We start from the raw sequence: 15,817 nt of genomic DNA, 5'->3' as shown, positions 1-15,817 counted from the left end.
TCTTTGGCCAAATGGTCCAGAGTTTCAGGTTCCTCCTCCTCCTCCTCCTCCTCCTCCTCCTCCTCCTCCTCCTCCTCCTCTTTGACCAAATGGTCCAGAGTTTCAGGTTCCTCATCCTCCTCCTCTTTGGCCAAATGGTCCAGAGTTTCAGGTTTTACTTCAGATGCATTATCTTTGACAAGATCTTCAGTTTTAGTTTCCTCCTCCTCCTCCTCCTCTTTAGCCAAATGGTCCAGAGTTTCAGGTTCCTCATCCTCTTCCTCCTCCTCCTCCTCCTCCTCTTTAGCCAAATGATCCTCAGTTTCAGGTTTTACTTCAGATGCTTCATCTTTGACAAGATCTTCAGTTTTGTTTTTTTCCTCCTCCTCCTTCTCTTTGGCCAAAAAGTCTTCAGTTTTAGTTTCATCATCTTCTATATGTTCATCAGTTTGGGGAGTTTCTTCCTCCTCCACTGCTTCCTCCTCCTCCTCCTTGGACAAATGGTCCTCAGTTTCAGGTTCCTCCTCCTCTTCCACTCTTTTACTTTGCACCAGAGTTTCACTTTGGTGTTTCTCCTCCTCCTCTTTGACGAAAAAGTCTTCAGTTTTAGTTTCATCATCTTCTAGATGTTCTTCAGTTTGAGGGTGTGCCTCCTTCTCCACTGCTTCCTCCTCTTCCTCCTCCTCCACTGCTTCCTCCTCCACCACTGATTCCTTCTCCTCTACTGCTTCCTCCTCTTCCTCCTCCTCCACTGCTTCCTCCTCCTCCACTGATTCCTTCTCCTCTACTGCGTCCTCCTCTTCCTCCTCCTTCTCTCCATCTTTGACCTCTCCCTCTCCTATTTGGATCTGTTCATCCTCCTCATCCAAGCTCTTCTCAATCCCAGGATGCTTTTCTTCTTGTTCTTTTCCTGTTTTCAACTCGTCCTTCTCTCCACCGTCTTCCTCCTTTTTCAGCTCTTCTTTTTGAGCCAGTTGTTCTGTGTCCTCCTTTGTTCCAACCTCCTCTTCTTCCTCCTCATCTGGAAGCTCTTCCTCTTTGCTTTCTTCATCTAATATTTCCTCCGTCAGTGAAGTCTCACGTTGCCTTTCTTCAACATGTGTCACTAGTGATGTGATAATATTAATTTTACTGTTTTTAAAATGACCGTGTGTGACTGAAAGAATGAAACAAACGTCTGAATACCCTCATCCTCCTCTGTCTTGGCCACTTCTGCTTCAGCGGCAGCTTCAGCGCGCTCTTCGGCCTCCAACTCGTCTGTTTTTGTGTTTGCAGTTAACTCTGCAGCAGCTTCATCTTCATCAGTCTGCATCATCTCTGTAACTGTATCAGGAAGCCTCATCATCAGTCGGAGACTATCGTTTTATTTGCTTTTATTTTCTTGGCTACAGAAGCAATTTCAAGCAGCAACAATAGTACGGATAAATGATTTAATAATAAATCATGCTGCAGTTAGTGACGCTTCTTTTGCCTTATAATACATTTAAAGGTGGGTTTAAAGTGGTGGAAGTTACGTTATTTATTTTACTGACCACAAATTACACAAATATGAAATATGTTATGTTAGACTGGCTTCGTTTGGTTCAATAATAATATATTGTGTTGTCCAACTAGGTGCTATATGACCAATAAATTGTATCTTTATGAAACAGGATTAGCCAAAGTAAAAAGCTTTTTTCTTTATTTTCTTGCTAGTGACAGTTTGCAGTCCTTTTTTATTTGTTTATTGGACTTAATTTATTTACTATTAGACTTGGGACATATCGCTATCTTCAAAAAATATATAATTATTATACGTAGTTAAATACATCGTGTGACAAAGTAAAACATTTTTATCACTGAACCTCCTTCAGTGTTTGACCCTAGAAAGCCCCCTGAGCATTTTTTATCATGAACATGAATAGGCTAAATTTAGGAGGGTCTTTTTCTTTAATCGTAATTTATTTGCGTATTGTAATTTATCGTGATGGTAATTTAAAAGTGTGCTTTGAATCCACATTTAAATTACAAAAAACAGAAACTAGTTGGTTAGTATTAAACTTAGTGTAAGTGTTCAAATATTTTCTGCCTTGACTGCACTTACTGTGCACATATAACAGAAAATGTATTTAAAATATGTTAAAAATGTGAAAAAAAAAGATTTTATTTACAGAGATGCGATGCAAACGACAGATATACAAAGAAAAAGGCACGAAAAATCCTCAGACGGGCACATTCGTTCATTAATGAAGTCTCATGTTGCATAAAATAACTTTTCAGTAAAAACAAAACAAGTAGACTCAACACGAACTGTGACAATATATTAAATATATATATTATAAAATATATATTAATGCACACGAGTTATAACAAATCACAAACGGTGTTGTTGCTCAACACATTCATTCCCACAAAGATTCAGGTTATGTTTTGATCCATGCCACGAAATATTAAAATTCAATGAGACAACACAAACTTTCACAAGACAGAAGTTTGGCCATAATAACAACAACAGAAATAAATAAAGTTGCACAGTTTGGCTCTAAATCTGCAGATTGTTGCAGCCGTGCATGAGAAACCTTCAGCTGTCTATGCGCTCGAGCTGGCGGTGCAGTTTACAGCTGATTCAAGAAAAAGCCCCAAACTCAGACGTTTGCTTACCTTTTTCAGCTGGAGGTAGAAAATCACCTAAATAAATAAAAAATATATAAAAATAAAGCATTTTACTTTATTCTTGAGAAATAAGTATTTGTATTTTGACCAGATCCGGCTCCAGAAGAATTTAGCTGGGGGGGCTGAAGAATATTTTGGGGGGGCCCAGTAAATAGTCATTTTATTTTATAAATATTTACGTAACTTTACCATTGAAATAACTGTATGTTGTTTATTAATACAAAACAATAACTTAAACAGTGACGTGTAGTCACCAGAAAATGTTGAGAAATTGTGCTCAAGTTTGCATAAACAATTTTTGCATAAATCTTCGAAACTAGCATTAATCGTTGTGTTTGAAACACCAGAAGCTTAAAAGTACATGAACTCCTGAAGAGAGGTGAAAATGTTTTTAAAAAATACTGAACATTTTTAACATTTCCACTCTTTTGTTGAACAAACCTGACATCAAATTAAAAAATCTCAGTGGAAAATCCATCTTTAAACAATCATTGAACTGAATAATCAGATTTTCTGCCTCTCTGTGGTAAAAATGAGTTGAACAGGTTCATCTTTTCAGACTCGAGTAAGGAATCCCTCTGGCTGTACTGGTCTATTCAGGTCTAACACAGAAGATGATTGAAATCTTCTTAATAATCTGTCCGTCCACTCAGTCTTTCCTGGTTAGATCCTTCTCTAAAAGTCCAGTTTAATCGCCTACAGCTCCCTCTGCTGGTTGGTTTGAGTCAATACATTGCATAGGTTCAACTTATTTACATGGTGTTGTAATCTCCTCTGGCACCGGGTCCGACTTTGACAAGGAAATATAAAAACTTGTGTTCTTACCTTTCTTTCTGATCAGCTTGATATCAGCTGGAGAAACTACAGGTTCATCTAAACAAAGACGGAGGCAGGTGTCAGAAGATTAATATTCATAAAAAAGCTACAATAAGTTGCTGTGGGCGTCAAAAGTAAATGAAAGTGGAACCTGTTTCAGGGACTACGTTTACGACCGGAGAGGCGACAGGTTCACCTGAAACCAGAGAAATTCAGCATCAGATGTCAGTTTAAAACTTTTTTTTTACTGAATTACTTTAATTTTATTTGTAGAAACAAACACCTTGGTCGCCAACGAGCATGCTTGACATGTAACCCACGAACAGATCCTTCTTGTCAGAGAACTCCAACACTGCATCCTCCACCACTTTCAGTGGGTCAACGGACACTTCAGGCAAGATACCTGGAAAACCAAAGCAGGAGTCAGAAAGTAGAATATTCTTATAGAAAACAACAAATGTCTTTTGTTTTAGACCTGGGCAGACCTTGATCACCAACCAGTGCTGAGGAGAGGAAGCCCAGGAGCACAGTGATCTGTTCTTTGGTGGTTTCTGCTGCTGTCTTCAGGACTGATAAGGGGCTGAAACCCACAGCCTGCTGGAGATCTGATCAATAAGAAACGTGGAAAAGGTCAAGGACTTTGTGAAAACTGGAGCAGAATATGTAAATGAAACACGACTGAATCAGTACCTTTGAACGTATCCAGTGTCACATCCAAAACGGCACAGAGCACATCCTGGACGTATCCTGCTGCTCCACTCACGGCGTCGTTAGAAACTGTGAAAACGTTTCTGCCGACGGCCACAGGGTCGATGAAGCTCACGTCGATTGTTCCTGAGGAGAAGGTCTCACCATCAGGACGAAGCCTTAGGTCAAACTAATCAACATTCAGGTTACTGAACCGTTTAGTTGAGTTTACAGAAAGTTGCAACGAATGTTCAAGCTTCCAACTCATCCATCCATCCATTATCTTTACCCGTTTATTCCATTTTGGGTCACGGGGGTCGCTGGTGCCCATGTCCAGCAATCACTGTGCGAGGGGCGGGGTACACCCTGGACGGGTCGCAAGTCCATCACAGGGACACATAGAGACAAACGAGACAAACAACCATTCACTCTCTCACTCACACCTAGGGACAATTTAGAGTTACCAATCAGCCTAACATGCATGTTTTTGGTCTGTAGGAGGAAACCGGAGTACCCGGAGAAAACCCACGCATGCACGGAGAGAACATGCAAACTCCACCCAGAAGGCCCCTGGACCGGGGTTTGAACCAAGGACCTGTTCGCTGAGAGGCAGCAGCTCTACCAGTTGCGCCACCATGCTGCGCAGCTTCCAACTCATGAGTTAAAAATTTACTGACCAGATCTCTCTCTCAAAAAAAAAGTAAATGCAATAAATTATGGGTTTTATTTATTTCTTAGCTAATTTCAGCTGTTTTCACATAAATTCAAAATTTTCATGGTAATTTCTGCTACTTTCAGCCTAATTAACTTGTTTTTCTAATTTCAGCTTGTTGTGCAACTTTCAGCTTTTTTCTGCTAGTTTCAGCTTTTTCGGCTACTTTTTGGCTGTTTTCATTTTTTGAGCTCATTTCAGCTCCTTCCATATCCTTCTCATAGTTTCAGCTTCTTTCTGCCTTTTCAGCTACTGGTACTGCATTAAAGGTATATATTGCAGTGATCAAGTACAATATTATATGCTAAAGAAATAGATTTACAGATAATTATTGTGCTTACAGTAACTGAGTCTGAAAAACATTTAACATTTATTTAATATAACAATTCTAGATGAAATATGTAGGTGAACGGATTTGACTCACTATTTGACAAGAAACTGGTCAGTTTTGTCTCTCAGTCACCTTAACTAATGCACAATAAACTGATAATGATTTATAAAGTGTTAATAGAGGAATTAATAATGTCTCTATAAACTATTTATTAGCATGTATAAGGGGAGCCTTATTGTGAAGTGGTACTCAGCTACTTTCTGCTAATTTCAACTTTTATTAGCTAATTTCCAAAATGTGCTCATTTCTGCTTACTGTACTTTTCGCACTATAAGTCACAGTTTTTTGCATATTGCCCTGTGACTTATACGCCAAAGCGACATATTAATGGACTTTTCCCATATTTATAATCCAATTCTTGGCTGAGATACGACTGTTTTCATTCATTCTGACTGAAAATATTGAACACTACCATTTTCAGCTGCTAGATGGCACTCGAGCGGTATGGCATGCCATTGTGTCATGTAATGTGACTGTAAATGTTAAATGTGGACACGCTCTTTTGATATGATTTGAAACAATGAAATAAAATAGCTTGTACCTTTGCATACATCCAGCACGCTGTCTAGGACGGCACAGAGCGTGTCCTGGATGTAAACTGTTATTCCAGAAACCGTCTCGTTTAAAACGTTGAACGCCTTCCTGCCTATAACCACCGGATCGATGAAGCTGAAGTCGGTTGTTCCTGAGAGACAGGAAGAAGAAAAAGAAGCGGCACCAATAAAAACCGTTGAGGATGTTCTCAGACGTTAAGAAGCTGCAGATGAATCAAACCCATTTCAATACCTTTCACCACATCCAGTATAGAGTCCAGTACGAAGCAGAGCACACCCTGAACGCAGCTCACCACCTCACATGTGAACTTGTTAGTGGCGCTGATGACACCTCTGCCGATTACAACAGGATCAACGAAGCTCAGATCAGTTTTTCCTGAGAAACCAAAAAGGCCAAATTAAGGAAAGAGTTCAGTTACCTCAACAAACCAGACAGTCAGAAGAAAAAGAATTAAGTGAAGGTAGATTAAATATCATTTGATGCTGTGTGAAACATCAAAACATGCAAGTGAGACGTGAATCAATAGGAAGACAAACCTTTTCTTATATCCAGAGTGGTCTCTGTTACAGTATCCACAACAGCTCCCAGCGCGTCCCTGAGGTGCTCCAGCACTCCACCCAGGAAGTCACTGGTTGAATGGAAAGCTCTTTTACCGATAACTGCAGGGTCTACGTAGCTGAGGTAAAAATTTCCTGTGGTGCATACGGACGTTTTGGTTACATGAGAATAAAAAAAGACTTGTTTGTGGTGCGCTCACTTTGCTTGAATTCATTTTTTATACCTTCTTCGTCTGAATAATAGCGAACAAAGCCGTCTTTCGCTTCTCTGATTTCCTCCGCTGCGTACGCAGCAGCAGACATGGGGTCACTTAAATCAGGGGCACATTCTGAAAACAAGGAGTCAGCGTTTTAGTGCTTGTGTTGATGTGCGCGCAAAATGTTTGCCACGTTCAAAAACATACCTTGGAACTTATTGAGAAGGCTCGACACTTCATCCACGGCGTCGTTTACAGCTTGAACTGGGTCCGTTATGATTTGCTGGATGTCTGAAAACGTGGGGATAAAAAAAAAAAGCTGCGTGAAATGCTGAAGTGCTCGTGAGCTGCCACACTTTCAGGGACTTCTGAACTTACCAGGTACTGCTTTGTATTCCACAAAGTCAAACATGATCACACCCACAACAACCCAGGACAGGAGAGCAGCGAGGGCGATCAGCAGCTCCACGGACATCTTCAGCTTCCTGAGGAGCTCCAGAGCTTTGGCTCTGAGAGAGCTGGTCTGTGTTGCCCCCCCGGACCCTCCAGCTGCTCCCACACAGCTGGGTTTGGCTGCTGTGTGTGGGGAATGACATTTAAGAGGATGAGCTAGAAAACAGGTTGGCACGTAAAAATTTCACATTTAGACACTTTTTTTTTAATTTTCAAGTCCATCTTAGTCTAAGACACCCTCCATTTACAAGAACAAAAACATGTCAGCATAAATAAGCTTAAAACATAATGAGCATGTGATCAAAATACACCAGGACTCCCATATATCACCTCTAAACTACTGGAAAAAATTGTGGAGTCTCAGTTGAAACAGTTTTTGGGGGATCACGCTATCCTTGAGTTATTCCAATCTGGCTTCAAATCTCTCCATAGCACTGAAACTGCTCTACTGAAGATTTTTAACGACATTTTCATATCCACAGACGCAGGTGATTCTGTGCTGTTGGTCCTATTGGACCTTACATCTGCTTTTGACACCATCGACCACAAGATCCTCATTTCTAGACTGGAGAAGTGGGTGGGCATCACAGGGTCAGCCCTTAAATGGTTTGGGTCCTACCTCTCTGACAGAACCTTCTGTGTCAATATCAAAGATTTTAGTTCGGCATCGACCGCACTCCAGTGGGGGGTACCGCAGGGGTCCATCCTCGGTCCCCTTCTCTTTTCTTTATACCTGCTGCCACTAGGTGCTATTTTCCGCAAACACAACATACCCTTTCATTTCTACGCCGATGATTGCCAAATTTACTTCCCCCTGAGGCACAGAGGCACACGCTCTATTCAGCCTCTTCTTGACTGCCTGGCTGACATCCGGGACTGGATGGCTTTAAACTTCTTAAGCTTCAATGAGAAGAAGTCTGAAGTCATGCTGTTCCATCCCAGTGGCTCACTCATGAACCATGACATTGACCTTTTCTCTCTAGCCTCGCTAGAGAAACAAAAGGTCACTAATCTGGGGGTGATAATGGACCCGTCCTTAAAACTCAACAGTCACGTAAACATGATGGTCAAATCCAGTTTTTTTCAGCTGAGACGGCTGTCTAAGCTGAAGCCTATACTCTCCAAAAAGAACCTTGAGACAGTGATCCACGCCTTCATAACATCTAGGCTTGATTACTGCAATTCACTTCTGTTTGGAATCAGTCAGTCCTCCATTGCTCGTCTACAACTGGTCCAAAATGCTGCAGCCCGATTTTTAACTGGTACAGGCTATAGAGAGCACATCACGCCAGTTTTGGCCTCCCTGCACTGGCTACCCATTCACCTTCGGATCCAATTCAAAATTCTCATGTATGTTTTTAAATCACTGAACAGTTCCGCCCCATCCTATCTCACTGATCTTCTGCAGCCATATGTCCCACCGCGCTCTCTGAGGTCAGCAGACCAGATGCTTCTCTCAGTCCCAGAAACCCGTCGTAAGCTCAGAGGTGACAGGGCTTTCTCTGTTGCAGGTCCACGACTGTGGAATGAGTTGCCACTGAGTGTCCGGCAGGCTCCCACACTCTCAGTCTTTAAGTCTCGCTTGAAGACCCACTTCTATTCTCTTGCCTTTAACACGGTGTAATTTGTTTTGGTCCGGTCTGTTCTCTACTCTGTTGGCCATTTTAGTTAGCTTCTGCAGCTATTTGTATCTGTATTTCTATTTTATGTTTTCCTGTCTGCTGTGCATGTTTGTTTTCTTTTGTACAGCACTTTGGTTGGCCTTGTTGCTGTTTTAAGTGCTCTATAAATAAATTGGTATGGTATGGTATATATGAGCAAAAAAAGAAGCTACCATCAGAATAAATTTTAACAATCAGAGCGTAACTTTATTAAAACGTATCTAAGTTTCAGACAAAACCTTTTTTATTCATGAATCCTACGTCTGAAAACCTCGAGGGAATAGACTGAAACTCTGAAAAAGATGGGAGTCATTAATGAATGAGGCTTATCTGCTGCACCTGGCTTAGACTGCAGTACGGCAAGCAGGTCGTGTATTTATTCAATATTCTTAATATCAAGCCTTAGTTTGAACCCACTGGTTTGCAAATATGCTGCAATAGTTGCACATTTTGTTGCACTGGGTTAACTTTATGGTGCGTTAGTTCAACTAACAGTCTTACTGGTTATACTAGTAACACACTAGTTGACTATTTGACACATTTATGTCTTTACTAGTGCAGTAGTGCACCTAAAAACATTAACTAGTCAACTAGTTTAGTAGCTTAAACAGGGGTTCCCAGACTTTTCCATGCCATGGCCCCCCACACATCATTAGCTTCTGGCGGCCCCCACTTTGAAAAATACTGGCTTAAAATGTTTTATAGTTAACTAGTATGGCTCAAAACATGCATTGGTTAAACATTGTGATGAAATTTGGCCTCACTAGTTATCTAGTTTTGCCCATTAGTTGACTACTAGTTGGATAATGCACATAAAAATTTAAACTAGTTGGCTGGTCAACTATCAATGTTAAATTTCAATTTGGCACCAGTCGACTAGTAGGGATCAGTTGTGTTGATTAGTTAACATACATCGGCTTTGATGCATACTTGTACAAAACAGTTAACTAGTTTAGTCAAATTGTCCACTAGTGCGTTGAAAAGCCAACTAGTTACAACATTCAGACTGAGTGCAGCAAAATGGCTGACTAGTCTAACTTCTGTTTCAATTAGTAGAGCAAAAGTGCTACTAGTTGGCCCAAAGGTGTCATGAGTGAGAGTTTTTGTGAAATAATGCACCAAAACAGTAAATCAGTGCGACCTGATTAGAAACTGGTGCAGTACGTTTGAACTAGTTGGTTAAAAATAAAGAAAAGCTTTGCAGAGAGTGGTGAAGGCTGCACAGAAGATGTTGGAGTCAGCCTCCCCACCATCACAGACATCTACACCTCCAGATGCAGGAAGAGGGCCACCTGCATCATGAAGAACCCCACTCACCCAGCACACACACTTTTTGCCCCACTCCCCTCAGGAATGAGGTTGAGGAGCATTAAGTGTAGAACCACTAGACTGAGGAACAGCTTCTACCCTGAGGCTGTTAGACTCATGAATCTCTAATCCGGATAAAAAAACACTATAATGCCACTTTGATTGTTGATATGCTGCTGATTATCCATGCTGCTGATCTCATGCTGCTGATTTATTTCATGCTGCTGTGTTCTTCATACTCATCTACTCACACAGACTCATGTTCGTGCTGCTGTTGTTCAGCATATTGTTTTGCACTGTTAGTGTTTAGTGTAGTCCTCAGTTTATATCTTAGATCTTTATTTACTCTTTCTTTTAGTTTATATTTTTGTTCTTGTTGGATGTAACTGGGACCCTGTGTACACAATTTTGTTCCACCTCATGTACCACATATGATGAGAATGACAATAAAACCAACTTGAACTTAAAATGATCCTTGATATAAAGAATATTGAATAAATACACAAACTGCTTGCCATACCACACAATTTCCATAATTGTTTCAGATGCAAGAAAGAACCATGCGACTAAAGAAAATTATAAAACAAATTCAATAACACAATAAGAACAAGTAGTTTGGGAAACAACTACAACAACAGAGTGAAGGTTGTTGAGGTCCTACACTTACTGAGCAGCACCCATCAGCTGCTGTAAATGAGTTTTTATCCTGCTGCTAGTATTTCTGAAAAGAGAACGTGTTCTTATCTTGAGAACAAGGAATGATCCTTCTAATCAGATAATTAAAACTCTTTACGTCTCTGGTTGTGTGCTGACACTGATCCCATTTGACAAGAGACTCTGCTGCACTGAAATGTGTTTTGTCAAAGGAGCCGAACTGACTTCGGATCAGTGACAGAAACAACAAATAAAGTTCTTGAGTAAAACGACTTTTCATGAGCTATTTGTGAAAACATCAGTAGATGTTGCTCAGTCGTCTACGTTTGAGTTCACGGAAACTTTGAATCGCAAGCACTTTGTCATAACAAGAATTTAAGTTTGTTTTTCCTTCAACACTGACATACAAATGTATAACTCCTGTTTAACGAAGCATCACGAAGGACCCCACTCACCCAGCACACACACGTTTTGCCCTGCTCCCCTCAGGAAGGAGGATGAGGAGCATTAAGTGTAGAACCACTAGACTGAGGAACAGCTTCTACACGTTACACGACTGCAGCAGCTCTCAACAAAACCTGCCTGTTAATGTATTTTTAATAACTCTGCTGAAGCCCAGAGGCGTAAACAGACTCAGTCATTAGACGTAAAAACGTATGTGAACTAAAGCTGTGCCATGAAGCGCCGTAAGGCAGTACATTGTGCTATTTATTTGTTCATATTCACATTAAATGTGACTTTATGATCTGGCTGTTACAGATCAGGTTATTTAAAAAAAAAGATTTAAAGTTAATGTAACTTTTTTAGAGCGGACGCGAGGAAACGTTATTTCATATTAATATTTCCATGTTCTTTATTAAGCAGCAGCAGTCACGTCTGTTACAGGAGACCAGCTCTCCTGCAATATGATATCTTATATTTATAGCCACCAGTTTTCAGCACTTACTTCATGGAGGACATCAAAACATCCTTTACATGTATTTTACTCGTTAATGATGGAGCTCGTGTGTTTTACAGCAGTCCTACCTTCAGCCATGGTTTCAGCTGTAGGATCCTCTGAGCTACACACGAAGCCTCCTCATGTACAACCGGCTGGAACAGCTTCAGTCTCCAGTTATTCAAAATAATAAATAAACTCGCAGTCGGTGAATTAATCCATTTCCACTTGTTGATCAGAGGCTTCTTTCTTTATTGGCGTCCAAGAAATGAAAAGGAAATAAAAAAAATTTAAAAAAAAGGAATATAAATAATAATAAATAAATTGAAAGCTCACAGGGGAAATTTGGAGCTGCCAGATCGGCAGCGTTTAGTTGGGGGGGTCTGCAGGGGAGGAAAAGGCCGAGCTAAGCACAGGGGCTGGGCAGGGCGAGGGCCCCCCCACCCCTGTTATTGGTGCCTCACATGGGGATAGAGCAGATAACTTGAGGTTAACTTCACCCCCCCCACCCCCCTGAAGTTCAGGTTATTCTTAGCGGGGGCTCAGCAGCAGCTGCTCAAACCAACCTTTTTAGGTGGTTGAAGGGGGGAGAGAGATCAGATGACCCCCCACCCCCCCCACCCCCGCGGGGTTCCTCAACAAGTGGCTTGTTTTGGGCCGGAGCCCCCACAGTGTCCTCAGAGGTGGTCGGTGTAAATTCATAACCTCGACCCTTTCAGTGCTCGCAGAATGTTTTGAGATAATTTTATGAATTTTAATAAATCAAAGTGTTTTTATTGACAAACAAAAAGGCCGAACAGGAAGTTGTAACAGATGAATGAAGCGGCGCCATCTTGTGACCCCCTCCGTCAACACCAGCTGTGAGCTGCAGGTTTTATGTTCACACACTTTAAAAACTAAATAAGTACGCTCCTCATATTTAACTAAAGGCGAGTTATTAATAATAACCTGCTACTACAAGAAGCAGGCCGTCATGGAACTACAGGTGTCTGTTAGTAAAATATCCCTTAAACCAGTGCACAGATTTGATTGAAAACCCAAAGTTTTCATCGGATGAACGTCTACGACCGATTAATATTTGCAGAAAACCTGATTCAAGATGGCAAAATATTTTATGAACCACTGGATAAATGTGAATGAAACTTACAAAGTAAGCACTGTGGCCGCCAAGTCCAACTGCCCTTAAAGAACACTAAACTGGTTTTAATCCAGTCAGCTTTGCAGATACTGAGCTGAAGTTTGGTGTGGTAGTAGCTGAGAGTTATATGCAACACATACTCTGATGTTCACCGCACAAGATTTTTGCTAAAACCATCAGCATTATCTGTTGCGAGTCAACCCTGTTTGTCTGTTAGCAAAATATCTCATGACGCAATGAACAGATGTTAATGAAACCCTCAGGAAGTAATCACTGGATGTATTTCTGCAACTGGTTAAATGTTGGATAACTTTTTTTAAAGATGGTTGTCACAGCTAATGAACCGTAGAAAACATAAACGGCCATAACTCATGAACTGTGCCGTGGTGAAGGCGAGTCAGTCCCAACACGAACCAAGCACGACGCTACAGAACATTATTTTCATGGATAATCAAAACTACAGATAAGAACACAAAGTTTGTTTTCTCAGTCATCCAGGTATATAACAACAAAAAAGGTTGAATCATGTCATCTGGACTTCGTTTTTTGTTCAAAAGAAACGTTTCGCCCCTCATCCAAGAGGCTTCGTCAGTCTGAGGCCTAGCCATCTGGTATTACCCAGAAGCCACCCTGACTCTTGTGTTTCAAGCCTGCCTCAGATACCCCTGGAGTTAGGCTTCTGGGTAATACCAGATGGCTAGGCCTCAGACTGACGAAGCCTCTTGGATGAGGGGCGAAACGTTTCTTTTGAACAAAAAACTAAGTCCAGATGACATGATTCAACCTTTTTTGTTACAGATAAGAACATTTTTTTAAGACATCGTCAAACCAGATCTGTAATAATTGCAAGGTTGTTTATTTCAAAACCAGCTGTGTACAAGTAGCAGACGGACAATAAATAATGAAACGATCCAAAACCTTCTCGTGTGCCTGATAAATTAGGAAAAAAGGAGATTAAAAAGAAACAAGTTACCGCTCACTTGGATGGAAATCAACATAAATAGAGGAATGGCGCTTTAATCCTGAAGTGTAGGTTCTCACCCAGACATGATTTTAATACCAAATCAAAACATAAAAACAAATAAACCTGCAACGTATAACACTGATCGATTATAAAAAATGCTGCTGTAAACATGTTTAAAAATACACAGGATGGAGGGACAAACACGAGAACACGTCCTTCATTCTCATGAGGTCAGCGGCCGTTTGTCAGGCCGCTGAAGCTAAAACATAAAGTTTGTATACAGCCTGCTGCCAAACGTGAACGCAACATACACCGCCAAACAGCTAAACAATGGTTTCAGCAGGCGAAGAAATCAGCCCCATGTTAACTACACAAAGCTAAACTAAAAGGTACATTAAGCCGCTCTAAAAATCATTGTCTGAAGCCGAAATGCAACGAATGCAGTTAATATCAGTGATGATGTCATACAGTTTGAGCCCGGGCGGGGTTAGTGTAGAAAGCATGAAGGCATTCCTTTGCATTAGAAGAATTTTACTAAACATGAAAAGGCAAGAACAGGTTTTGTAAGTACATCTAAAGTTCCTTGAGAAGAGAAGAGAATTGTATTAGTCTTATATATATATATATAAAAAAAAAAAAAAAAAGGTCGGAGAACTCCCGGAAGAATTTCAGAGCTGCTTCGCTCCACGACGTCTATTAGCGTACCAACTTTTACTCTTAGCTGCGAGGATCTGAATCATCCTAACCTTAGAACGTAAAAACAAACCCCACGTGTTCCCAAATGATCAAAATATAAAATGAAACAAACAAAAAGTAAACAAGCAATTTATATTTACACTAAATACACATCCCAAAACATAACTCAGGGTGATTAATTCTGACCCCCCCCTCCCAAACCCAGAGCATCCTTTCATTTCATGGTGGGGTTGCTGCTCCTCCTCGGTTGGAATTCATGAAGTCAAAAAGCTTTCCTAAGATGAGAAAGAAGAAGGTGGCGCCCTCTGGTGGACATCCGGCGTCATCACGTGACGTGCTCAGAGGTTGTCTCCCGGCTGGTACTGAGGCTCAGTGGCTGTGAAGTAGTCCTCCAAAAAGGCTTGCAGGTACTCGAAGGTGGGCCTCTCCTCGGGGTCTTTCTTCCAGCACTGCACCATCAGCTCGTGCAGAGACGTGGGGCAGTCCTGCGGGCACGGCATGCGGTAGCCTCGCTCCACCTGCTCCAGCACCTCGCGGTTGTTCATGCCTGCGGAGGAGAAGCAGACAAAAATATTTATGTTATCATTTGGAGCAAAACAGCTGCTCTTAGACGAGACAAACTGCCGTCTCTAAGAACGGTTCTCCGTTTATAATATTATATTTAGTGTCCTTTTATTCCCTGCCACTGAAAGACCCGTGTCTGTTAGCAAAATATCTCATGAACCACTTGATAGATTTTACTGAAATTCTCAGAAATTAATCAGTGGACGAACAGTTTTAACTGATTAACGTTTAGAGTCGGCTCAATTCAAGATGGCCACCCGAGCCAACTAGTCTTAGAAAACACAACAATGAGAGAAGTTAGCCAGTTTTACAGGAACTGAGCTAAAGATTGGGTCTGGTAGTAGCTGAGACTCGTCTCCAGCATATAATCTATGATGTAATGGATCGTGCAATATTTGCTTTTAAAACTTCCCCAGTAACTAGTAAGTGTTAAAAGTGTCCATCTGTTAGCAAAATATTTTAAGAACAACTGGCTGGATTTTAATCAAACTTTCAGAAAGCAATCATTAGATGTTTATCTACGACTTATCAAGTGTTGGAGTCAACACAGTTCACACTGAGACTTTAGCCAAACACAAACACAGCTCCAACTGCGATTCCTTCTTTACGTTCTCCGTCATGAAACGACAGACGACTCCGTGGTCTCACCTGGATACGGCACTCTGCCTTTGGTCACCAGTTCGGTGAGCAGGATACCGAAGGACCACACGTCGGACTTGATGGTGAACTTCCCGTAGAGCGCGGCCTCGGGAGCGGTCCACTTGATGGGAAACTTTGCTCCTGAAACAAAACAGCACGTCAAACAGAACGCTGGAGGAGTTTCCATAACGGCTTGCTGCTTCTCTGCTGCAGCTCCTGCAGAAACACTTAAAGAGGAAGTAGGTCGGCGTTCACTG

At 41.3% G+C, this 15,817-nt stretch overlaps 2 protein-coding genes across 2 annotated transcripts in view; both read right to left on the bottom strand.

Annotated features, from left to right (window-relative positions):
* LOC119427667 (trichohyalin) overlaps positions 1–11,940 on the bottom strand; it is a 46,677-nt gene extending 34,737 nt beyond the window's left edge. The window contains exons 1-16 of the mRNA XM_037695303.1: positions 11,649–11,940; positions 6,925–7,122; positions 6,754–6,837; positions 6,574–6,678; positions 6,329–6,484; positions 6,024–6,167; positions 5,779–5,922; positions 4,138–4,281; positions 3,933–4,052; positions 3,731–3,850; positions 3,599–3,643; positions 3,457–3,504; positions 2,620–2,646; positions 1,165–1,302; positions 524–1,084; positions 87–280 (exon numbers count right to left, since the gene is read on the bottom strand). Coding sequence (XP_037551231.1) covers positions 87–280; positions 524–1,084; positions 1,165–1,302; positions 2,620–2,646; positions 3,457–3,504; positions 3,599–3,643; positions 3,731–3,850; positions 3,933–4,052; positions 4,138–4,281; positions 5,779–5,922; positions 6,024–6,167; positions 6,329–6,484; positions 6,574–6,678; positions 6,754–6,837; positions 6,925–7,122; positions 11,649–11,658 — 2,238 coding nt within the window. The 5' untranslated portion in view covers positions 11,659–11,940. The remainder of the gene's footprint in view (positions 1–86; positions 281–523; positions 1,085–1,164; positions 1,303–2,619; positions 2,647–3,456; positions 3,505–3,598; positions 3,644–3,730; positions 3,851–3,932; positions 4,053–4,137; positions 4,282–5,778; positions 5,923–6,023; positions 6,168–6,328; positions 6,485–6,573; positions 6,679–6,753; positions 6,838–6,924; positions 7,123–11,648) is intronic.
* A 2,652-nt stretch (positions 11,941–14,592) lies between these two features.
* LOC119427356 (tyrosine-protein kinase fyna) overlaps positions 14,593–15,817 on the bottom strand; it is a 31,748-nt gene continuing 30,523 nt past the window's right edge. Inside the window, exons 11-12 of the mRNA XM_037694958.1 lie at positions 15,570–15,701; positions 14,593–14,904 (exon numbers count right to left, since the gene is read on the bottom strand). Of these exons, the coding sequence (XP_037550886.1) occupies positions 14,696–14,904; positions 15,570–15,701 (341 nt within the window). The 3' untranslated portion in view covers positions 14,593–14,695. The remainder of the gene's footprint in view (positions 14,905–15,569; positions 15,702–15,817) is intronic.

Source organism: Nematolebias whitei, chromosome 21, assembly GCF_014905685.2.
Source record: "Nematolebias whitei isolate Nwh7 chromosome 21, NemWhi1, whole genome shotgun sequence".
Classification (NCBI taxonomy): domain Eukaryota; kingdom Metazoa; phylum Chordata; class Actinopteri; order Cyprinodontiformes; family Rivulidae; genus Nematolebias; species Nematolebias whitei.
This window is presented reverse-complemented; position numbering and strand designations above follow the sequence as displayed.